General features: G+C 42.2%; 1 protein-coding gene across 2 annotated transcripts; it reads right to left on the bottom strand.

The window, feature by feature from the left end:
• Positions 1–414: 414 nt before the first annotated feature.
• On the bottom strand, positions 415–25,550 carry tiparp (TCDD-inducible poly(ADP-ribose) polymerase). 2 transcript variants are annotated; one of them, XM_074641670.1, is made up of 7 exons: positions 25,161–25,550; positions 21,879–22,911; positions 10,614–10,803; positions 9,986–10,173; positions 5,788–6,081; positions 3,185–3,442; positions 415–1,803 (listed from the first exon to the last, which is right to left on the bottom strand). In XM_074641670.1, exons 2-7 carry the CDS (start codon positions 22,895–22,897, stop codon positions 1,614–1,616), a joined length of 2,139 nt encoding a protein of 712 aa, XP_074497771.1. In that variant the 5' UTR covers positions 22,898–22,911; positions 25,161–25,550; the 3' UTR covers positions 415–1,613. The 2 variants fall into 2 exon arrangements, with proteins under 2 accessions (XP_074497771.1, XP_074497772.1); XM_074641671.1 differs by having other exon boundaries at positions 21,879–22,942; positions 25,190–25,550.
• Positions 25,551–25,868: the final 318 nt, after the last annotated feature.

The following is a 25,868-nucleotide window of genomic DNA, read 5'->3' as shown; positions in this document are numbered from 1 at the left end:
GAGCATGGGCGAATTCTTCTCTGACTTTAATACCACCGGACCAAGACAGGAACAAATAATCAGATGAACTCCTCGAAACAGCTGACGGTGAAATAACATGTAGATTATATTTAGACGAGCGGCCAACAGCATATAATGACAGTTATACTCAGCAGAAGTACTTCTTTCACTGCATATCTTTAACACAATTATTCCAAATTTCGTTAAATACACTCTTTTCAGAAACAACAGCTGTTTTTATGCATTCTCTGAATAAGTTTGCAACTAATGAAGTCTATATTAAGCTCATTTTGAGTACTGATTGGTCTAATGTTTACAGGAATGTCTAGCAGGGAGGTTAAGAAAAACAACATGACCGCTACAATACTAATAAATCTGACTGGACATGATTTGAATAAAGCTCACCAACTAGTCTTTTCTTTCTTTTAGATTCTTTATTTAATCAATGTTACATTAAACTAACATAAATAAATTTTTTTATGAACAAAAGGCACACAGTTCAAATATAAACAAAGAGAACGTCTGTACAGTTTGTCTCAATAAAACATGTCTACTGTCTCTGAGCGAGAGAGAGAGAGAGCGGTCCAAGAGAGATGAGTTTCAGGGGAGGGGGGGTGTTTGTTGACGAAACGCTACAGCGCTGCCGAGTCTCAGCGGGAAACTGTACGCTCTTCAATCCCCCGCGAGGAACTGAAGCGGTGGGCGCAAAAGGCAAAAACGCCAACCGGGCACAGCACTGGCTTCATGTGAAAACATCTGCCGGGAGGTTTTCTGTGGATGTCCATGTTTGTAAAAGTCCCACTGAAACTCACGTCCGTTGTCTGTTTGAAGAGGCCACAAGATTCATTTGCACTAAATTAAAAAGATTCAAACACGCAGCACATAGACTTGAAAAACAAAACGTAAGGGCCGGAGGCTGGGTAAACACTCACAATGATTTTTGTAAGAGAATGACGGGAGTTGGGGGGGGGAGTCAGTGTCGCCATGGTTTCTCTATGGAAGCGTCTGATTGGTTGTTGGTTGCTGCTTCCTCAGAATAATACGGTCATTCACAGTCCTGGCAGGACGCTAACTGTCTTCTTCAGCGTTTGTCCTGATGTGGAGTTCATGTACAGCCATACGACTAAGTCAAAACGATAAAGGTTTGGTTTTTCCTGCATCTGCTCCAGATCAGTAAGGTAGATACAATCCGGTTGTGATCGTCACTAGGCTCCTGTTCCTACTAGATAACAACGTGAGTCCAGTCAAGCTGTTGTCGGTTGCCATCCACCTCTGAACACTGGATGAAAACAGGTGTCGTCCTTTGCTAGTCCAGTTTTGTCCAGTTTAATCCGGTCCAGACCAGTTCTTTACTGTAGTCCAGTCTGGGTGGATCCAGTTGACTGCAGACATGAATCATTTAGTATTTGCAAACATGTCTCAGACTGTTTTAACCAGTTTAGAGCAGCAGATGGGTAAAGTTTAGTCTGGCAAAGTGACTCCAATAGAGCTTGTTATTGGTCTCAACTGTTCCTTTTCATCTCAAGTTGGCAAACGCCACCCATCTGGCACCCCCTTACCAGACTAAAACAAACTCTGAGTAAGTATTTGCAAATGCAGGTCTGATCCAGGGCTTAGACGGCAACCGTGCCGGGTACCTCCTCGTAGTGGATGATAAAGTACGGGTAGCTCTGGTCGTCGTTGAAGATGACGTAGATCTGGGGGTCCACCCAGTTGTCCACACAGGAGTCATAAAGGTCACTGGAGGGGTCACGGAGGTTGATGGGTGGAGGTCGGCGCATGGAGGGATTTCCTACAGTAAACCTATATGAACATAACAAAGAGGAGAGAGACGAGGTTAGTTATGTGGTCGGAACTATTGGCACGTTTCCACCAAGCAGTCCAGTTTAGTTCAGTTCAGTTCGTTACACATCAGAACGGTTATTTTCACGTTTCCATTAGCAAAAGTTGTGGATGGTACCGCCACTGAGAATCTGCAGTGGAAACACGGCATAGAGAAAAGGACCCGGTACCAAAAGTGAGCTGAGCCGAAGAAGAGCCGTACCGTGCTGTGGAACCACTGCTTAAATAAAGTTATACAGTGTGTAAACTGGAAAGCTATGTATTAGTATTATGTAACTGATTTTGACTCAGTTCTGCAAGTCTGGAGTTACGGAAGAATAATTTACCATCTCTTATAAATTTAATGATTACAAGACTGCTGCTCCTCTGTGCGTTTTAGGGCACCTTAAATAATATAAGCATATAAGCCGTAAGTGCATGAAATGAATGTAATGTAAGTATATGAAATGAGCCAGTGCATTTGTTTTTCCTCTCTTAAATATTCATGTAAAGACCCGTAATAATCCATCAATCTTTGTTCTACTTTCTCTGGGGTCATAAATAAAACATATTAAAATAAGAACATTTTCAGCTACAGACAGAGTGGGTGGGTGGAAGTAGTCTGTGTGCCAGATACGGTCCCAGACAGGAGAGTTAACCACACAGAACAGATAACTTCTTTATAGGTCTATATCTCAGGTCTGGAGGCAATGTCTCCGTCTGTGCCGAGGAACACATTGAACCCAGGTTTGGTGTCGTTGGAGGAGGAGGGGGGGTGGGGGCACCGCAGACTGTCTGCTGCACCATAACAACGCTGGTGATGTATGATGGTTCAGCCAAATCAGCTGTTTTACATGTGTGGCTCTGGATTTGACTGTCACTTTAAGGAATGGGAGTAGCATGACACAAAGCATGGCTGAATGATGGTTTATGGAAAAGAACTTCCACATTTCCATGATCCAAATTAGTGCCGATGTATTCTGTAAATTTATTTTGAAAGCACTAAGAGCGAGATAGTGATAAGATCGGAAAAGGGATGTTGCTTATGTGGAGGGAAACACACCAAACGGCTCATTTCTAGACACTAATACATGTGACCCCGATAAAAACTGGACACATAAAGCTTCAATTTAGCATTCACCAAACTTATGTCACTTCTAGCTAATACATCAAACTAAAGCTATCCTGATATACCACTGACATAAAGAAGAATTAAATATATTTTGCCACTTATATTAAAACATTTAGAGGCTCAATATCACATAAAATACATTGAGTGACGATATAAGTCGATATAAGTGACGATTGAAAAATCCCATCCCTAATTAAAGACACAGAAATGTTTCCCTCTATCAGCACACACCTGCCAGTGAGGACTTTAGCGAGGAACATGCAGTGGACTCCTTTGGGCGAGCGCTTGGAGAAGTTGTGGGAGTAGACGGCCTTGCGGGCGAAGTAGGAGCCCTGGCCGAACATGGTGGCGTGCTTGCCGCAGACTCGGGGGTCGAAGTTGTGCTTGCAGATTCCCTCCACTACGTCGGCCGAGGTGCCGTGGAAGAGGTGGCGCTCGCTCAGCAGCCGGTCCATCTCTGACATGCGCCGCGACATGTACTCCTTCTTCCTGTTGGAGCAGAGAGAGAGAGAGAGAGAAGGTGAGATTGCTGTGTATTGACAAGAATCTGGCGATATGATACGTATCATGATACTGGGGCAGTGGTGGAATGTAACTAAGTACATTTACTCAAGTACTATACTTAAGTAAAATTTTGAATATGTACTTTGTGTGAGTATTTCCATTTTCTGCTTCACCTCCACTACACCTCAGAGGGAAATATTGTACTTTTTATTCCACTAGTTATGTTTTACATAAAAAAGACATGATATGCTTGTGTGATATGATGCAGTACTATACTTAAATCTACCCAGTAGTATACAAAGTATCTACAATTGTCTCCAAGTTGAGGAACTACAACATTAAAATGTTCTTACATGAATGTGTTAGTGATAAAAACTGAATAATATAATATTCTATAATAATATAACACTGAAAGGAGCCATTCTGCATAATAAGTACTTCTGTACTTTTACTTAAGTGACATTCTGAATTTTGCACTTTTACTTTTATTTTTAAATTGTGGTATTTCTACTTTTACTTAAGTAAAGTATCTGAGTACTGCGCAGGGGTTACGATTCAATATATTGCGACATATTTAAATTTTTTAAATCTAATTTTAATTAATTAATTTCAATGTCAGGGTTTATTTCACAATAATGACCCGCTATCTGTACATTATCCCGCTTATTACATGGCTACTTATCAATAATAATAAAATCAATAATTTGACACAAAAATGGTCCGCCAGAGTCTGAAATAAGAAATCCGCCCATAGCAACAGTCTGTTATACATAGCAACGGTCTGTTATAAAGAAATAACAGACAGTAGAACGCCGTGATTGACCAATCAGAATCAAGTAGTTAACAAAGCCGTGTAATAAAACATTGCAATATTTTCTTACACCCCTAATTAGACAAAATATAACACAATAATAAATGAATTCTAATTCTGATGCACCAGGAGATGAATTAGTAAACACCTGGGTGTAGTCCTGCTATTTATATTCAAACGTTGTGATCACAGCCTTGTTTGCTCTAAACAGGATAAGAACATCAGGTCTAATCCGTTTCTTGAACAACACACACGCACGCACACATACACACACCCACATGCAGCTCATTTGATGTGAGCGGATCAATCAGGCATGTGGAGGTGAAAGCGCTTCGAGCCAGAGCGGCTGCGACCCGGGCATGACCTCCCATGACCCACGCAGCTTGTGACCTGACACAGACAGACACTGCACTCATCCAGGCACGCACACACACTTTAATTTCCAATCTAATTGGAGGATGAAGCTGCTCAACTTCCTTTGATAAGAACAACCAGCTAATACACACACGCATACAGGCAACAAGCAGTTATGACTTCTCTGTCATAACCTGAGTGTGGGAAGAGGAAATCGACTGACATTCAGAGAGGAGGGGCATCACTTTCAGAGTCAGTGACACACACACAGTCAGTCATTGTGAAAGCGTGTGGTACCAGTCAGTGTGGGAGAGTTTAACTGTCACAGCTGATAGAGCCAGCTCTGCTCTAACCGCAGCGGTTAGCCCGCTGTGTTTGCGACAGGAACACCATCATCACCAAACATCTCTCCATCCGTCGTGCTCACACACCACCGCCGACTCGTTCTCACGAAGTCACACACAGCTGGTCCCATTTGCCCTATTTTCTTTTTTTTTCTCCCACATTGTTTCTCATTCATCCTGTGTTTGTTGTTAATGTTTTTATTCATGTTTATGACTGCAAGTTAATGTGCAGCTGTGTCAGAAGTATTTTGAGCTCAACAACAGAGATCTGGATAAAAAGCACAACAATTTTGTGCCACAGCAGCAGAATATGTGAAACTAGGACAAAAGAGGAACCAGAAAACTTTACACAACAGAAACCACACTGTGCTGATATTTTGTTACAACTTTAGCACAACTTTGGGTTAATAATATCCTATAAATACAAATATGAAAGACTTATTCTGTGCTTGTAACCTCAATACGATCTTGGGTCTCCAAGTGTGGACAAATCTTTTGACTTTGAAAACAAATTTCTCTCAAACACACTAAATCCACCACTTAAAGTCAGACCATTCTCATGACATAGCAGCTGGTGATAACTTTAGCAGTTCTGCAGACAGTTACATTTAATAAGGCAACCACAAATGTGTCTGAGTCAACAGCATGCAAAGAAAAATGCATGAGAAAGAGACACTGAAACCTGACGACCGTGAACTTTCTGCCCCTGACAGAAACGTTTCCTCTGTTACGATTATTATTGGTTTCATGATTCTGAGGTCAGATTAACAGATGATATCTCCAACAAAGAGGAAGTACTGTAAAAAGTTAAAATGCTTCACCTCTTGTACTTCTCCCAGAGGAAGGGGTTCTGCACACGCTGGATCTTGAGGATCCTGAACTTGGTCTCCGACACCGTCTTGTGGAAAAGGCTGTACACCGTCCGGTAGCTGCGGTCTTCACGCGAGACCGGCACCTGCAGGAAGTCCTGGCTCATCGTCATGGGCAACCACGTTTCCGGAAAGAGGCTGGGTGGGTTGGTGGTGGTCGGCGAGAGGGGGTGTGACACGGAGAGATCCATGGACAAGGAGGATGAGGAACAGCCGAGGGGAGATGAAGAGAGGCCGCATAAAGTCCTAGAGACAAAGACAGAGATAGAAAAGGTGTTAGATATTTGGTTAGAAAAAAATACTACCATTTACTTCATAGGATTTACAAACCCTTTAATAGTTTGTACTTCAGTACTAGATGCTTGAGTTTTGCCACATTGCAGTCAACAGGTTGACCTCATGTGCAAAAATGTGACATTAGTCAACTAACAAGGATACAATTTAACATACATGTAGAATAATATAGCATTAATTAATTAGTATTCATCATCATAAATGGATTTCCAGAGGAAATTCAATTGGAAATCAACAACCTCTTATAAACTCAACACAACTAACAGATAACCGTTTTAGAAACTTATTTTTTATTCTCCCTATATGTACCAAATGACATAGCTCTTTCCAGGAAACCTTTAAGGAATATATAAAAATAAGCACTACATACAATGCATTCATTTTAATTTTTATTTATTCTAAAGATATTTCCCAAAAGATAAATAAATAATAAATAAAAACGGTGACCACATACAGTTCATAAATAAATATGAACAAAAAGAAATACCTTTGTACATTATAACCCACTCCTTTTTATAGGCCTTCCCATAGAGTACAACATGATTAAACCAGCGCCTCAACAGACAGGCTCAGGAATGACGAGATCTGGAGCACTCTTTTATAACAACATACGTCAACATTTTCGACACAAAGAGCGGAAGAGTTTACTTTGATGAAGACATGCTTCACGCTGAAATGTTATTAAAAAGCTCCTACTATAAACTAATCAACCACAAGTCATAAAACACCTATCTCCCCTCCCTCCTACAGCTTCATTCCCATGTGTTTCCAATCAAAGCTGCATCCCAACGTAAGAAGAAAACGCTGTCTGCTGCGATGAACCGACACGTCTCTTTGCTTCCAAACTCATCATCCACCAACTGTCAACAATGACATCACCGCGCTGTTGAGCAGAGCAGCTCCGCAGCAGCCGTCAGCCGTCACCGACCAAACAGAAACAGCAGGGCCGCGCGAAAATGAAACCCAGACACCAAACAAGACGACGGGGAGGCAGAGTGAGAGGGAGCGACAGGAACGAGAACAAGAGAGGGGGAAGAATGAAAAAAGTCAATTGCGGAGCTGTCATGAAAAGCGACAAAAAAGCTATTGTGTCTGGCATTTCAGTCAATAACAGTGGTTTGGCTGTCAAGTTATTGTTCTCTAAGTGTAAATGCTGTTAGCCCTATCAGCCTTAAGAGAGTGTGCATGTGTGTGTGTGTCGTCAAGAGACTGTGATCAGTGCGACTCTGAGTCAGTGCGACACTTTTTCTCATCTCTTTTCTCTCTTATCTCGTCTGTCCGGTCTCGATCTCTCTCCCTGCAATCGATGTCTCGATTCCCCCCGTGTGCTTTGAAGAGATCACAGAACAGCCCGCTGCCGAAAACAAGTGTGAAACGAAAAGGGACAGATAACGAGAGAGTGATGGAGTTGGGGAGAGGAAAGGAGTGAAGAGGAGAAAAGATAAGGAGGGGAGGGAGAGATGGCTGAAAATAACATCATCAGGAGGGAGAGATGACAGAAGGAAAGGGAGGGAGGGAGAGTGCCAATCAAGCTAATGACCTCAACCTCTAAGCCTTGCACAGATTGTTCCCGATACACACACACTTGTTCCCCTCACTTGGGAGGACACTGCATTCACTTGAGGGAAAAACTAACCAAAAAAACAAGTGTTACCGCTAACACTTTGCTTGCTTTTTGTTCCCATAATGTGATCACATTTTGTGATTAATCGACACTCAACAAACGGATGAAAAAGTCCCAGAAACAAATTCCAGCTCTCCACATTTCACACTCCTTCACTCACCAGCTCCACTCGGCTGTGCAGCCAGTCTGGAAACCATTTAAACCTCTCTCACTTCCTCTCTCTATCTCACTTGCTGTCTCTTTCTCCCTTCATTCCTCCTCCCTCCATCTAATTTCCTCCATCTCCTGCTCTCCATTTTGTCTCCTTTTTCGACTGTCAAGGCCCCGTAGGAACAGCTCGTACTAGCTTTCGCTCTGTCCGGGACGCTGGCAGCTCGACACCGCTACGGCAGCCGGCTCGGCAAAGGAAGTGAAACATTCTGCAAATGGGGTGAGATGACTCCACTTGTTTCCAATCTGGTATCACTTGTTTCAGGAATATCACTGAGGCGGGCGGCGAGGAAGATCACTTCACTGCTCTAAAGAGGAAATGGCAGCTGAGAGATGAAAATCCGCTTGGTTCCTCGATGAAGAAAATGAACAGATCTCATCTCATTTGCAGATTTTCTCACTAGTTATGAGACAAATAAGATTTAAATGACTTTCACTCTTTCTCTATCTTGCTTCCCTCTCTGTGTGTCTCATATGCTCTCATTTGCCTCTCTAATTTTCCGTCTGTCTGGTACAGGCTCGCTTCCCTCTGCACAGGACATCTCCTGTGTCCCGGTAACTCCGTTTGATTAGCCAAAAATCAAGCGTTAATATGTGCTCCAAGTTCAGCTCCAGGCTACTAATGTGCACCAGTGCTGGAATGGATTAAAGGTGAATGTGGTGTTCAGAGGCTTTTTGAGTATTCAGCCCCGAGTGTTAAATTAGCATTGTGTACCGACCTCTGCATCTCAGGACGCTCACAGAACACAGAGAGACACAGCGAGACACTGTATCACATACTGAAGAGCCAACTTTATCCGTGTGTGTGTCACTGTGCATGTGTTGCCAGGCACTTTATGTAAAATCGAGGACTTTGTTCTAAGTGGCTTCATATCCAAAACGAAATGTTCTCTAACAAGGTTGTGATCTGGGTGCTAAACGATCGACTGAGGACTGACTGTTCCTGACACTTTGCCTTTCCATTAATTAGCAGCTAAACCCCGATGCTTATCAGAATGATTTGCTATCCTTCATAGAGGTTAATAGTCTACTCAGAAATAGCTTCCTCTTTGACAACGCCAAGAAAATTCTGCTTGATTGGCAGAAACAAGACTAAAGGTCTTTGCACACCAAGTCCGTATTTTTCTGATGCATTTTTTTTAATCAGTCATCCGATAAAAAAACGCTACGCACCTCGCACACTGAGCGTGATGCGTTTTATTATTCCCTTTGTTGCGAAAATTTGCAATATGAGACAAAACTGAATTAATTACGTGCGTGCAATGGATAGCGCTGGTCCCAAATAGGGCTAATGAATGAATGATTGAGCAAGAAGCTATTGTTAGCTGCCAAGAGCACAACCACTACTGGTACCACGCTGTTCTGAAATCACCTGCCACAATCTATCTTTAAATGCGTATAATTCTTTATTGTAGTGCTTTTGTGTCTCATAGACTATTTCTGAGTATTGTTTTTGCAAATATCTTTAACTTTTTGAAGGGATACACACATTTACAGAGGTGCTTTGTCCAACGTGAATGTGAGCACCGTCCGGATTACCGTGAGCCCTCATGGTAATCCGGACTCCGTGTTTACTGACTATTTCCCCAAAATTTCTCCCAAATGATTGGCTCAAAATATGTCAATCAAACTTTGGTATACGTGTAAGATCCAACCCCAAAAACAGATAAACCAATCAGGCTTATCTTTCCATGCATTGATATCTTATAGGACTGCTCAGTGTCTGGAACACTGTGAGTCTGCGTTAGTATTGAACAAATTAAAACTTTGATCAAAAGTCAAAGGATCACCAAAGTTTATTACAATTCACCCTGATGGGGGCCATGAATGTCTCTACAAACTCTCATTGCAATCCATCCAATAGTCAACCAATAGAGGGCCGTTTGACACGGTCATCCCTAGAGCTTTGCTGCTAGCATGACTAAAAACACAACTCTAGATTGGTAACATCCAGTCTAGACCTCTATATGTCCCTACCTTCTTATTTTAAGAGATAATGAAGTGTTTAACGTCTTCACTTACTGTAGGTGGGGCGTAAGCATCACGGAGGACATGAACATGGGCCGCTTCTTGATCTGACGCCTGAACCCGAAGACGGCGTTCTGCTGGAAGCCCTCCCTGATGTTGAGGATATACTGGTTCTGGAGCGTAATGAATCGCACCTCCTTAAGACCCCTTGAACTCGCCTCCTCTATGAGCTTTACCACCGGCTGTGGGAAAAGTAGAAAAAGGAAGTGGAGGACAAGGAAGAGATTAGACTCAGTTGTTTGACTGTTCTGCATTTTTTATTCAATTGTAGAAGGAGGAAGGGAATCTGGAGGGGGAAATGTCAGTGAAGTGTGGCGCAATGTTCAGATAACAAAGAGCTGAGCAGATAACAACATCATCATGAGACACAAACTCAAACTTCCGCACAGATAGAAAACAGTCAATCTTTACTGATTTGGTGAAATACATTGGCTGGGGACAGCTGTGTCACAAGGGGTGTTAAGGTGTGTGTATATGTGTGTGTGTATGTGTGTCTAAAAATCGATCCCATCACAGTGGCTAGACAATCGATTGGTGTGGGCAGAGTTAATGCGTCTGGCCTCGTGTTCATAGAGCGTACACGCAAACAAACACACACACATAATTGCACTGAGTGGCTCACCTCGGAGTATTCCCTCCAGCCAAAGTTGTCTCTGCAGTAGTACTTCCACACTGTGTGACAGCTGGGGATGGGGTTCGGGTTGGTCGTGAGCGCGGGTAGAGGGCTGGCGGGAGAGGTCAGTCGTCGGACGCGGTCGAATTCCAGGTCACACACTCGCATCACACTGAAGTCGAGGGAAAACACACGACCCCTGAAACACAAAGAGAAAATCATTGTTAAAAAAAAATAACAAACATCTGCAGTCAGCGGGGGAAAAAACATAAATGTACATTGGCACGGTCGGCTAACATGTGGCTGTGGCACGGTGACCTTGTTGTTAAATGGTCACAGTTTATAATTCCATGAAACCTTAATTCCACCCGAGTGCCCTGGAGCAAGACGACCAAACCTCTAATTGCTAAACCAGAATGAGTCACACAGGATGACAGCATCAACTACAATGACTTATGTCACATGTAAACATGCAGGGAGCAGAAAGAAACAAGATGTACATGATCAAAACTTTATACTTACACACACTGAAAACACGAATGTCACTGTAATGATTCACATTCATTAATCTTAGTTTACTTTTAAAACAGACAAGAATGTAAGAATGAAGAAAGCAAAACTGCCAAGGAATATGTTATTTCTGATATTTCACAATGTAGTGTGATATTTACAGGAGTAGTTCAAAATTTGGGGAAATTTGCTTATTCGCTTTCTTAGTTTATATTGTGTTAATAATAAATGAGCTTTTGAGTTCCTGGTAAGGGGATTTTGTGACCTTTGGGCAGAGCCAGGCTAGCTGTTTCCGGCTTTTATGCGAAGCTAAGCTTTTTTTTTTTTATCTGTTCAAATGTTAAATGGAGATTTGTCAAGTATTTAATACTCTAATCAACATGGTAGTGGACAAATATGCCTGTTTTATGCAAATGTATGTATATATTCATTATTGGAAATCAATTAACAACACAAAACAATGACAAATATTGTCCGAAAATCCCCACAGGTACTGCATTTAGCATAAAAAACATGTTCAAATCATAACATGGCAAACTGAAGCCCAACAGGCAACAATAGCTGTCATTGGGCTGACTTGACTATGACTTGCCCCAAACTGCATGTGTTTATCATAAAATGGGCATGTCTGTGAAGGGGAGACTCGTGGGTACCCATAGAACCCATTTTCATTCACATATCCTGAGGTCAGAGGTCAAGGGACCCCTTTGAAAATGGCAATGACAGTAAGTTTGGAACGTTATTTAGACTCTTTTGTGACAAACTAGCACTGTAGCTTTAAAACTGAGCCTGTTACAACCTAAAAATCACACCTTGCTTTAATGCATTAAAGAAATAAGTGCTGTTAAAACAAATTGTCGTTAACACGTTATTATCGCGTTAACTTTGGCAGCCCTACTTCAAAGCTTTGCCTCTCGTTTGTCTTCTCGAGAAGTCATCAGTCAGGTTCAGCTACGGAACGATGATTTCGTAACATGCTAAAGTGTCAGCATCAGCTAAGTAAATAAATGTTGGAAACGCATAATCTTATCATGTGCAACCTCCCTTAACCCCTCTCTGTCTCGACAAGCACGGGTGGGACAAACCCCCATTATATATGTGTGTGTGAGTGTGTGTGCATCAGTCTATCTGCATTAGTCCTCCATAGGGCCTCTGGCAAATCCTTTCTGGGTCAGACATACCACTCACATAAATGTGGGCATCACAGACTGGCACGCTATGCCATGGACGGCAGCCAGACAGAGAGGCAGACACACACACACACACACACACACACACACATACACATACACATACAAACACACACATTCACACTACAGAGACACGCACATTTTGCAAAAAAACATGCACACATAGCCTGACAGTGTTAATGGGCTCATTGATTTTTGCCGGGTAACTAATTGGATGTCATGTCAAAGGTTAGACATCGGTGGGTGTGTGTGTCTGCCTGGAAATGTGTGTGAAGCAGGGGTTGTGATCTGGTAATGTGTGTGTGTGTGCCTCAGGTTTGTTCAAATAAAGCACATGAATTACAGTCTTTAGATGTTTCTTATCTAAGTGTGTGGACCTGCTGGGTTATTAGTTCAACAGCCTGGAGAAGTGAAACCTCATATTATAATGGGTACACGGTTTGTAAGTATTCAGTTTCATCTCCTGCAAGTGCAATTACTGGTCACTGGGGTTACAGGCACACACACACACACATCGGTTTCGGTCAGGATGAGAGGTGCTGAGTCATTTTCCCAAAACAATATAATGCAAACTGATACAAATACTAATCATGTACACCCCTATTTAAGGTGTGTTTCTGCTAAGTCACACTGCGACTGCATCTCTATAAGAGGAAGTGAAATAGGCAGTCAGTAACCGAGCACGTGCAGAAACAAAACAGTAACTCAAGAGGAGTGAGTCACTGATGATCAGACCACCAGATTACCAGAAAGACAAGGCAGATGCACGACGCAGATGTCCACAGTTTCTTTCTGAACTGCATTCAAGCAACTAAAAAGCATGTTTCGGTTTCATGCTAAAATAATTTGAATATCAAAAAAGGAAGAGCTAGGACCGAGAAAGAGAAGAGAAAGGATGATGGAAATAGGCGCTACAAGAAGGCAAGAAACTGAAAATATAGCCGAAACAAATTAACTGTGAAAACAGTACATCCTTTACTTCACCTCTAGTCGCCCTGTTCTCTACTGCTCACTTTGTTCTCTTAATTTTTTCTCAATTTGTGCCATCATCTCTCTGTTCCCTGTTTCACTCCTTCTTTTTATCTCTTCTCTGTACTTTGTGTCTGAAAAAGAAAGATGCACCTGCATGGCCTTCTCTCTCTGTTTTACTGTCTCTGAGTACAGAACAGTTTCTGCCTGCAGTGGTATGTTATGATGACAAGCTGTAGATATGTGTGTGTGTGTGTGTGTGTGTGTGTGTGTGTGAACTTGAGAGTGGCTTATGATGCACACACACATTTTCAGGTTTTAATATGAGGAAGTTAAGTGAACTTAATTGTGGCATTTACAAGCAGACAGTCCACACCTCACTGATTACCTCTCTCACACACACACACACACACTCTCAGACAAAGACAGGTCTCCAGAGAGGTCAGTCAATGATTTTCAAAGCCTTTCACAGAGTCTTTTCCCCTCCCTCCCTCGCTCCCTCCCAGACTAGTTTGTGCTGTTCTAAAAATAAAATTCCACCGGTTAAATTAAGTGCACTGAGATTCGGGTGCTTTCAAAGCGGAGGCCAATCAAAAGTTGGATAGAGACGCAACACACGCTCGCTCTGGCAAGGTCGACGCTTTCAAGACCAAAATGTCGGACTGCTTCCAAGTTTGTGCAAAAAGGTACAAGTCAACAGAAAATTAGGGCTGCACAATTGTGGTAAATACGATTATTTTTTAATCACTATTGAGATCACGGTTATTTATCACGATTATTCATTGATTTTAGGGACAAAATATTTGTATTTCCCTTTTAAATTCACATTTAAATAAACAGGCTTTCACTTCCATGTTTTGCTACATTCCTGGTAATGTAAATCTTTGCATCAAAATAAGACTGTTCCTTATTCACAGTGCATCTTCGAGAAGCAAAAAAAAAACTGAACCAAAACCAGTAGCGCACTGCTTTCACGTTGTGCTACATTTCTTCTAAATAAGAAATACTATCAAAATAAGACTGAAGCTTTTGAGTTCCTTTCGGGGATTTTTGAGTTACCGTTGGACAGAGCCAGGATAGCTGTCTTCACCTGTTTCCAGCCTCTATGCTAAGCTAAGCTGACATGCTGCTGGCTGTAGCTTCATATTTAGCATACAGACATGAAAGCGGTATCGTTCTTCTCATCTGACGCCCGGCAAGAAAGTGGAAGAGCGCATTTCCAAAAATGTCGAGCTATTCCTTCAAAGCTTTGCCTCTCATTTTTAGCGATAGACTAAAAATAAGGTTCTCCTTCACCTGAATGCGGTGCATTTTCGTTTTACAAAAAGATTAATGTACATTATACTTTTCTACTCTGGAATGCAGCCGCAACATTCAAGAACGTTTTTCACGGGCAGCGGCATGACAGCTCCCCAAAAGTGAAGCCAAAACATCTTGATCGCCTCCCCTGGGGGTTGGAGTTTTCTATGAGCGGAGCGCACATTTTAAACGTCAATATTGCAGTTGATCATGTTCATTTAATTGCGGTAAGCCAAAATTGTGATCACGGTTAATCTTCGAAATGCAGCGTATTTTAGTTTAACAGGAAAAAGACTTTCGAATCAAAAACCCAACTGCTGACTAGGGAGGGGTGTTTGTGTGCTAAAGGTGAAAGAAGAAGGCCTCTTGAGCGAAGCACATGGCGCTGAAAAAGCACCAAACCTGCTCTGTTCTTGTAGCGGGGCAGCTCCCAGGTGTGTGTGGGTCATTCAGTACTGAATGTGAGAGCAGGGTGTTGCTGGAGAAAATGAGAAAGCGTGTTCAGCAAAACCTTTCCCTGGATAAATAAAGGTTAAGAAAACTCACTGCACTGTCAAAATGGCTGTTAATCCTCCACACTGCCTTTAGCACACACACACCTTCGAACTTTCTCACGGACCCGCATACCAGCATCAGTCATGCCATTGTGAACGTCACAGGCTAGGAAAAAAAAAATAACATGAGAGCTCACTCACACACATTCTTTCGACAGATTCATGTACACACGCGCAAACTTCATCCAGTCACGCCTTGATAAGTCAGTCAGTCAACCAAATCTGCTGACGAAGGCTTCTTTCTCACACACACAACCGTGATGTTATTTCCTCATGTCAGAGCTATTCACTCTCCAGTTATCTATTCAAATGTGCTTCATTTGATTTTGTTTTTTTGCTCTCAAGGCTGCGAGTCAATCGCATAAAGAGAACAGGAAAACATGTACACCGTCGTCTTCTGCATGTCGTGGATTGTTCCCGTTAAGAGTGCCATCCTCTACAGCACACCATTAAGCTCATAGTTCAGGGTGTCCTCCCTCTCTCTCAGTCCTTTAACCCTCTCTTTGAAATTTTAAAACTCTTCCCAGGGTACAAAACGTGAAAGAACCAGCAGTAAGATAGTGGAGATAACTGAGTTTGACATTAAAAATAACACTTGAAAAAGAGACGCTTGAGTGCAGAAGCGAGGCACACACATTTCCACATCTCCTACACCTCTTTAGGCCCTCGGGGGACAATTGAGGAATGAAAGAGAGGCACAAAGACAGAGAGAGAGGGAGTAAAAGAAGGGGCGAGAGCAGGAAATGTACAGGAGGAAAGATCCAGTAAGGAGGAAGAGGCAAATAAAAAGATGGAGGGTTGAAGGCAGACTCTGAGTAATAAGAGGCAGGGCGACCCAGACCTCGCCCCACTGATTCATGACATGGACTGTCTGACACGTTATCACACACACACACACACACACACACACACACACATTCAGTCTGATTATCTTGACGACGCCTCTTTTCACACACGCCACAATCACCAAATGCAAACAAACCATCATAATATAACACAACCATCCCTGATTTTCTTTGATTCGTGTGACACAAGGAGGTAACATGGAATCCCCCGCGATATAAACACACACACACACACACCGTGGTGTCAGGTCGCTCTGCCCTCGGTGCTCGGTGACTCTTTATGTCAATTAATGACAGGCGAGGCTTATAAAAGAGACGCTCACACACACATATAAGTGTGTGCTTCGTCATGGTTACACAAATCAGAGATGTTTTTCAAGTCCAAAGATATTACAGGAAATTGGTGTCATTATAGGAGGATTTGAACCTGAATTTCTGTTTTCCTGTAAATAACAAACACCACGTAACACTCTTCAAATAGGTCGAGGAGGAATAACACGGGAGATTTCATATTTTCCCTCACACACACACACACACACACACACACTACAGCTCAAATCTGTTAACAAGCAAGTGTACGGCCGAAGATTATCACAGTATAACTTTTAGAAGCGATGACTGTGACATTCCTCCTTACTGCTGAGTTCATGACTAAGGCGGATTAGCCAGACTTCCATTCCTGCTTATCATATGGATGGGATTAACCTGCGCTATGGATCATACACACATGGGAACAGCTCAGCGCACACAACGCACACTCACATACGCTACAATACACCAGCACGGGACATAATCAGATGCAGACACACAAAAATGCTCGTACATTTTCTGTCCACTCCCTCTCTTCTTCCTCACACACACATGGCAGATGGCAAAACAGGCCTGTGTTGCCATACCGACAGTAGAGCTTGTTAAGTCATCTGCTGCTCTTTAGATCGCTAACGATGTTATCATTTGGCTGTGGTAACCACGGTGATGCCTTCAGCCACTGTGTGTGTGTGTAGTTGCGTGCATGAAAAGACAGGCTGGACTGCGTCTCTAAAGAACCGTATCAAAAGAGCTCTCACACACACCCAGCGCAACACAAAGCTCTGAGTAAATGACTGAACGGAGCACTGAATAACCAGAACAGTGTGAACGCCACGCAGTTTTACTGCCTTTCCTGTTTGTCCCTCGTCACCCGTACAGCTCTTAGGAGGCCCAAACCGATACTGAGTTTACCTGGCATCAACATATTATTCAAACAAACAATTTAATAACGTTCACATCCACCTGAGGCAGCTCAACCGCCTATTTTAAGTCCCAACCTGTGGTGTAAATAAACACTGGATTAGCAGAAGACAACTCTTTAAAAACAACTTTACGTTACTTTTTTTAAAACCAGGAATTATCCAGTGTTTACTTACTGTGAATGAATACTAAAAAAAACTACAAACGCGTGTTATTAGGAATGAAAATGTTTTAAGTTATGCCTAAGGCTGCCCCGAATGCTTTGACCATTGCCATGGTAACCGATCTCCAAATCAGTATTCGACTGCTTCGTTTTTTTGTTTTGTTTTGTTTATTTATATATAAGTATGTAATAATAATGTATAAACCCCAAAATAGCACATTAAATAAGGAATAAATCCACATTATTCAATATTCATATTTAACAAGACTTATTATTAGTTATTCTCAGACGGATATCACTGTTTGTTGTGTGTAGAGGTGTGTCTTTGTACAGTAGTGTGACAGCGGCGCTGTCCCAAGACGGAGAAAGAGACAAAAGAACACGTCAGCCTGCTACGAAGCTTCGAATATTTCTCACCGAAGCTTCGAAGCCCAAAAAAAATGGTATTTGGGACAGCCCTAGTTATGTGAAATGTTTTGCTTTGTGTTTTCACTCTGCCGTTCTTAAACAGTCAAACCTGTTTTTAGGGGTCAGGGTTAGAAAAACTTCAAAAACACATTCTTGAGAGTTTTATGCCTTGGGTGCCGGACGAAATTTTTTTTCAAAATGCACTCCAGAAGCAGCAACGGGGAGGGTTATGACAAAGAATAGCCATGATGAGAATGTATTTGACAGTTTAAAGACCTTACGGGTTAAATTTAAAATGTGTTGACACTGCCTGGAATGGTATAATTAAGTGAAGCGAGTGTGATTATCTAGCTTGAAACAAAGTGTGTCAAGAGACATGAAAAACGAATTATCGGAGTCAGACTCATAAAGTATCACAAAGAAAATCAAAAGAAAATTGTCATGTGCAAAATGTTTAGTGCTCATTACAAAAGAATATCTTCTGCTCAATATAAAAGGAAAATAATCATTACTATCATTATGATGACAACGACCATATGTGAATTTATTCTGGCGTTTCTAGTGGAGTTTCAGTCGAGAGAGCCAGATGGTCCTGTCTGACTGTATGAGAGCGGAACGCACTCAAAGGGCCTCTGAAGAATGTAGGTTGACACCACCAGGTGCATATCCTGTTTGTGGAGCAATATGCACTTTGCATAGAGTTTCAGTTGAAAACATGAGTCAACAAGTCAAACACACACACAGACACATTCAAATCTTTGAACACACACGCAAAGCCTCTCTGCGTGTGTGTGTGTGTGTGTGTGTGTGGTGTCCACACAGACATAAACAAAGACAAACACACATGGCGGCTCAAAGGGCTCAGTTAATCATGAAAGAGCTGATGATGTGGACGCGGTTGATAGTTTGAGGGTATAATGGCATAACGCTGTGTCATTGGCTGTGTTTACACAGACTGCACTTTTAACCCGATTCAGACAATAATGTGACGGAGAAAGCATTCAAATTTCCTGATTACATTATGAGATCACACTCGAACTGAGTTAAAATGTGGTCGTTTATAATTTGCCTTAAAAACGCGTCTACACCTTAATCAAACAGCGAATTATCTGTGTGTTTGCTGATTTTCCTGATGTGTGACAGTTCAACCGCTTCACCGTGTCCGCTTTCTGCAACTGTAAATGTTACTAAAACAACAAGATGAAACTGTGAGTCGACACATTGATAATCCAAGGTAATTTCTCAACATCTTCTAGTTTCAGGTCCTCAATTGTTGAGGATTTGCTGCTTTTCTTTGATTCATGTGATAGCAAACTGAATATTAAGACTGGGTATTGTTTAAAAAACAATGATACCAGTACCCTTAAAGGTCTTATTGATAACATTTTTATGTAGACGAATATTTTTCTAATATAATACAGCCACAGAGCTTTTAGAAAGCTGCCAAATAAAAGTATGGCTTTTCCTAAAAAGGTTATTATGATTGTGAATTAATCATTTAAAAGAAAATTTGGCGGGTCCAAAATGAATGTTTTGTTTATCTCTGTGGAAGATACCTGACGTTTGGTTCCCACTTTGGTTCCCACTTCTAACAATGTTATCACCTTTAAAGTGATACCGATACCAATAGAGTACTTTATTCGATACCCATCATGTGATTGGAAGCATTCGGTTGCATAAAATGCCACCACCCCATTTATTTTTATCACACACCACAGGCATGTAGTATAGCCATACTTTTGAATGTTTTGGTGGCATCTCGCCACGACGAACTGCCAACTCTGTCAAAACACGCCACGCTCGACTTCACCACACCACAGACTGTATGGGTTGTAGCTGCTGCGGTAGTGGGCTAATCCCAAGTTGCATTATATTGAAGAACGCTTGCGGTGATTGGCTGCGAGCAAAACCATACAAATAGTATTTTTTTTTCTCAGGGTACGAAAAGGTTTGAAAGCAGGTATCGTTTGACTGGAGAAGTTTCGATACTACTTGGTACTGGGTTTTTAAAAGGTATTGATACCCAGCCCTACTGAATATCTTGGGTTTTGGACTGTTAGTCGGACAAAGCCAGACATTATGAGACATCACATTGGGCTTTATGCAACTGTGATTGTGAAAAATGCTACAGACCAAACATTTGCTCAAGAAAATATTTGGCAACCCTGAACAGTACATGGGAAAATATGCCTGATACCAGAAAAAGAACTGGCAATATTTTGTCTTTGGTTGCGTCTCGCCACGCTGAACTGCCAACTCTGTCAAATACACTGCGCTCAACTTCACCACACCACAGACTGTATGGGTTGTAGCCGCTGCGGTAGTCAGCCAATCATGCATCGCATTAAATTGAAGAACGCTTGAGGTGATTGGCTGTGAGCAAAACAATACAAATAGTCATCTTTTCTCAATATGGGTACAAAAAAAATTGAATGCAGGTATTGTTTGACAGGAGAAGTTTCGATACTACTTGGTACTGTGTTATTTCAATCGATACTTTATACATATTGATACCCAGCCCTACTGAATATCTTGGGTTTTGGACATTTAGTTGCACAAAACCAGACTTTAGAAGACGTAACATTGGGCTTTACAAAACTGTGATTGTGAAAAACGCTAACACTAAACAATTTATTAAGAAAATAATTGGCAGATTAATAAAATAATAGTTGCCGCCCTGAATGGTACAGAGGAACATATGTCTGACGCCAGAAAAAGAACAGTTTGCGTCATGAACACAGTAACATGACATCATGGGATAAGATAGATATAATAAACTGGATTATAAACAGAATAAACCTGTGTTTAGAATAAGGTGAACAGCTTCCAAGCAGACGTACTCATTGTGCGTGAGTGCTGGTGTGTGAATGCATACAGTACAGCTTCACAGGAAGCGGTGCATGCTCCTTTATGTCACCCCACTGGGGCTTGCCAAGTGCTCGCATGTGTGTGTATCTATGTGGGTGTGTGTGAGAGAGTGAAAGAGAGGTTTATCTCTGTCTGCTAAAAGGCGTGCGTGTGAGCACTGCAAGCCACTGAGCTTCTCTGTGCAGCCGATTCGTGTGAGCGTCTGCGTGCCAAGCAGTGTGAGTGTGTGTGTGTGTGTGTGTGTGTACACAGTGGTGTGCATGTCTATGACCGAGGGAAGTAGAGAAGCTGCCAAGTGCGTCTGTGTCAGTGACCGCACAAGGCAACCGAGGGTCATCGAAGTTCACAGCTTTCTGCTATAGTTTTAGGACGGAGCTAGATAACCAATATCAGGGCTGGGAGATGGAGTTCCGTGACTACACAAGGGCACGATACCTGATATGATAGTTCAAATAAAGATGCAAGTCGGTCACACATTAACTAGAAGACACGTGAAGGCCAAAACACACACACACGGGAGATAAAAAGGACACACTTCCACATTAATAAACCACAGTTATGGCATTAATAACTGTGAAAATAACAACATACAGGCACATTCACTTGGCTGCCGTCCATGAGCCGCACATGCACAGAACAGCTGGAGAGTTTTCAGTTTGTCAGCGGTGGCGAAACCAAAGAGGAAGCTCAGGGCCGAGGTCTACTGTTCCCGACACGGCGAACCAGAAGTGCTTATCATTCACAAGCAGCCTATCAGCTTACTGCACCATTGTTGCCGTGTCACACAAGTGTCAAATATTTGTTAATTCATAGGTACTTGTGACACGGCGACAATGTACCTAATCAATTTACCATACAGTGGCCTTTTCACCAGTTGCTTACGACACTACCATATACTGGCATGGATGCAATGTACTGTACTTTCCAATTGATCCAGTGAGAGGATTGTTAGTGAAAATTGTTCTGTTATTAAAGGTCTATATAGGAAATTATTACAAATAACATTTAAGTATTGTTGTCCAGAATAAACTGATGCTCTTCCACATGTGCATGAACCATGTTTTCAGTTCCTCTTTTGAATTGATTGAATTGAAAGTGAATTGACCTGCTGGTACAGATCCAAAGCTCTGTTACTGCTCCCCCCCCCCCACCACAGTAAGATCTAACCAGAGGGCACACAGGACACACAATACATAGAATAACACAGCCTGCAGGTTGCACTATAGAGGGATACTTACTGAAACTTGAGCCTGACTTGCTCATTGTCCGGGTTGCAGTACAGCCTTTCCAGCTGTTCCTGGGAGTCGTCTGCTATGCTCTGCCACGTCTGATTACTGCTCCTGCGGATCTGCCAGTGGTAGGGCAGCACAGTGTGGTGGTGGGCACAGTCATTGCCGTACACACACTGTCCTTGGAGGAAATCCACACAGATGTCCACCGAGTCCGACTGGCGCGTGTGATACTGGAGCTGTGTGAGCAGCTCAAAAACCAGGTCCAGGGAGGCCTCTTCGCTTTTATCCTGAAATAGCACTCCTTTGTCAGGCTGCAGGAGGAGGAGGGCATGGGGGTCCTGGAGGTTGGAGCAGTCTTTGACTGGAAGGTTTTTAGCCCCAGAGGTTAAGAGGTCATTGCTTTTGATGCTGCCCTCCTGGTGGGGAGCCTGGGGTGCAGCTGTGGGAGGTATATCCCTGCCTGGGGGTGCTATTGTCACTGTGCTCCCGGCCGCCCTGAGGCCAGGTTTCGGCTGAAAGCAGCGGCTGTCGGGGGTAGGATCCGTGATCTTGGGTCGCTCCCCTCGCCGCTCAGTCTCTTCCAGCTCCGCAGTAGTATCGGCTATTTCCACATCACCGTCCCGGGTCATCAACCCCGGTACTCCAGCCACAGCTGTGGTGACGCCAGCAGCTACCACCTGGCCCATACAGTTCTGCTTCACCACGGCCGCTGCGCACAAGGTGCCCGGAGTCCGACCCGGCTGGTTCCGGGGAACAAACACCCCATCCCCGGACACCAGCGCATCCGTGCTCAGCAAAGTAGTCAGTATGGGGTCCTCCAGGGCGCGGTGGAGGCATTTGGCGTCCAATTTCCTCTGCTTCTTTTTGAAATACGGTTTCACCAGAGGTATTTTGTCTGGGAGACCAACTATCTGCTGTTCCGTGAAATCCCCACCTTCGTCCATATTTAAACTCACATCCAGGGAGATCCCAGTCGGCACACACACGTCTGCGGATTTCTGGAGAATGTGCAAAGTTTTATCCATGATCCCCCCCTTCTCTCTCTCTGTCTCCTTTAAATCCTGACAGTCCTGAAGGAAAGAGAAAGAAACTGTGAAATACTAATTTATACTGTACAGTTCAATACATATTCTTATTTAACTTTTATTTACACCATTCTTGCATTTATATTTAACACACTTAAAAGATCAGACTCCTCAGCATGTTTCATTTACACTGTGGTTATATATTATATCTGTTTGATACACATATTTTGCTCATATATTTCTCATGTCTCATGATCCCCCCCCCTCCTCTCACTCTCCTTTAAACCCGGACAGTCCTGGAGGAAAGAGAAAGAAAGGAGGTAGTCATCAAAGATAGCACCTATAATCCTATAATCTGAGTTTCCAAGGTGAAGTCATCCTGGCGCATAAAAGCGATGATTAATAGGTTGCTGCTTTGGACTGAGCTGTAAAAATAAAAAAAACTCTTTCCTTTCTTGGGAAGGAAACCCCTATCAGTGTGTGCTGAAACGAAACCTGTTTAACCCCCCTCCTCCTCTGACAAAAACTACACACTGGTCTAATGACCCCTCAGGATAAATAATTACACACTAACATCAATAACATTAATGAAAGACCTAGAAGCAGAGTCAATCAGGAGCTGTCTGTGTTTCTGAATATTCTCACTTTAACGTTGGCTTCAAACACTTGATTTTAATGTGTTTTGTATGATATTATACTATGTATTTATTTAGTTATTATGTTGTGGTGTCTGAAACTTTAATGTATGTTTAAATGCTGCTGTCTTGGCCAGATCTCTCTTGCAAAAGAGATTCTTAATCTCAATGAGTACTGCCTGGTTAAATGAAGGTTTCAAAATAAAGGTTAACACTAGCTAAAATCAACAGATAAATGGTTGAAACGTCCAGCTTCTGCCATTCCAAGAGGTATATTTTTCCAACTATATTTAGCTTTTTTTACTTATTATTATATCTTTATTGTTTACTTACTATTTATTATATCTTTATTATTATGTCTTTTTTTTTTTTACTGATGCCTCTTGTTGTTTGCACTGTCCCCTTTGCTGCTGTAACACAGTTAAATAACGTATAAAATAACGATCAGCTGACACCTAGACATTATTATAAACCCATAATATATGAATGTTTTGGAAAAAAGGTTCAACCAGTTAATTGAAGTGGAAAAATATGACCTAATCCTTTCTGTAGGGAACTTGAGTCACCAGTTTCAGATTAATGTGATAATAAAAATTAGGATATATATTTACTTTATACTTGTTCACCTAATGCGTCCTGTCAACTGTGTTACTTTGTCTGTCAACTGTGTTACGTGTGGTTTTTGTGTCATAAATCTTTTAAATGTTGGCTAAACTGTAACAAAAAAGATGGAGGAAGACTTACATAAGGATGGTGAATAACTCTAAATTCAGTGTAATGTGGATTTATGTTGAAAAAATATTCATCCTTCCTGATTGCATCCCACAAAATGTCCATTATGAAGCTTAAAAATTCACATTTTCAAATCAGTAACACAGACAACCCTAAAACCCCTCTAGTGAATAGACTCAAAAACTTTCAAACAAATGTGTTATTCATGTTTTATATGACACAACATTTGCCTGTAACACAGTTGACAAAACAATGAATTGATTTTAATTAAAATATTTAAAAAAGTCATTACAGCTTTTAAAGCTTGGCAATTTATGAATTTAGCACATTTATGGGGGTATACTATGATAACAACTAAATTATTTATCAAAAAAAGAAAACTGATTTCTTCACTTTCTGGTTGACATGAATGAAATGTACCCTTAATTATAGAATGACTCATATATAATCGTGGACAGTGGAGGCTATTGGTGTCTTTCTTTGGTCTCTCTCTATACTACTAACGTCATGACTGCAATTACAGCTGCGTCTCTCTGAGCAAGGAGCGATAAAATCATCCCTGTAACAAAAACCTCTCTCTCTCTCTCTCATGGGACGATATATTTTGATCACAGGAGTCCGATACGAGTCTAGATGTGCCGCTTACACAACGCTGGCCGAGCAAGTTTGCACGTAGGCTACTGTCGAAACACACGTAGACACATAGACACATAGACGCACATACACATACATACATAGACATATATACAAGGCACTGCGGCGGAGCAGCAGCAGCGACAAAAGATAAACGAGGCAGCTTTTATTTCACCACCACAGCTTTTCCTCTTTTTTGTTGTGCACTCTGAGTAATTGGAAATACTGCAGTAAAGCTAATTTGTTATAGAAAAAAAATTCACAACCATACGACAAAAAACAACCACCATACCTGAGCGTTAAAGTCCGCCCCTCTCCCCCAGGTCTCGACACTCTTCTGTGGGTAAAATCCAGTGCGCACATCGGTGTCGGAGCTGCGTATCCAAGAGTCTGGAAAGATATATCCTAGTCTGGACTACTAGACTGTAGTCCGGGTTAGGTTTCCTCTCGTGTCCACTCCGCCGCTCTGCATTGCTCTTTATGTGTCTCTATTTCATGCTTCTTCTCTTCTCTTTGTATCCTTGAAGCCGGATAGAACAGAAAAAGCGCAGGAGAAGAGAGGAGAGGAGAGGAGAGGAGCCGACAAAGAGCGGAGCACACAGCTGTGGAGAGATCTGACTGCCTCCCGGCGCAGAGCAGCGAAGCCCCGCCTCGTAACCTGGTGACAGGCGGGGCCTAGCGAGCAGGAGGAGGAGGAGCAGGAGGAGGAGGGAGGCGTCTGCTGGTGAAAGGAAGAAGCTGCATGGATGGGGGTGTGGGAGGGTGGACACTTGGGGGGCCTTTTATGCCGGGCCCCGGAAGTAATAAAAACTGGACGCAATGTGGCTGGAAGACAAGAAATGTCATGACATCATACAACCATTAAAGGCTGACCAGCACCAAAAGGATTTTTAGATCATTTAATAATAATAGTACATTTTATTTATGTTGCTTTTTTCTAAAAACTCAAAGACACTTTACATAGATGAAAA

The sequence above is a fragment of the Sebastes fasciatus genome, chromosome 7 (genome assembly GCF_043250625.1).
Source record: "Sebastes fasciatus isolate fSebFas1 chromosome 7, fSebFas1.pri, whole genome shotgun sequence".
Lineage (NCBI taxonomy): Eukaryota > Metazoa > Chordata > Actinopteri > Perciformes > Sebastidae > Sebastes > Sebastes fasciatus.
The sequence above is the reverse complement of the archived record's forward strand: the minus strand, read 5'-3'. Positions and strand labels throughout refer to the sequence as shown.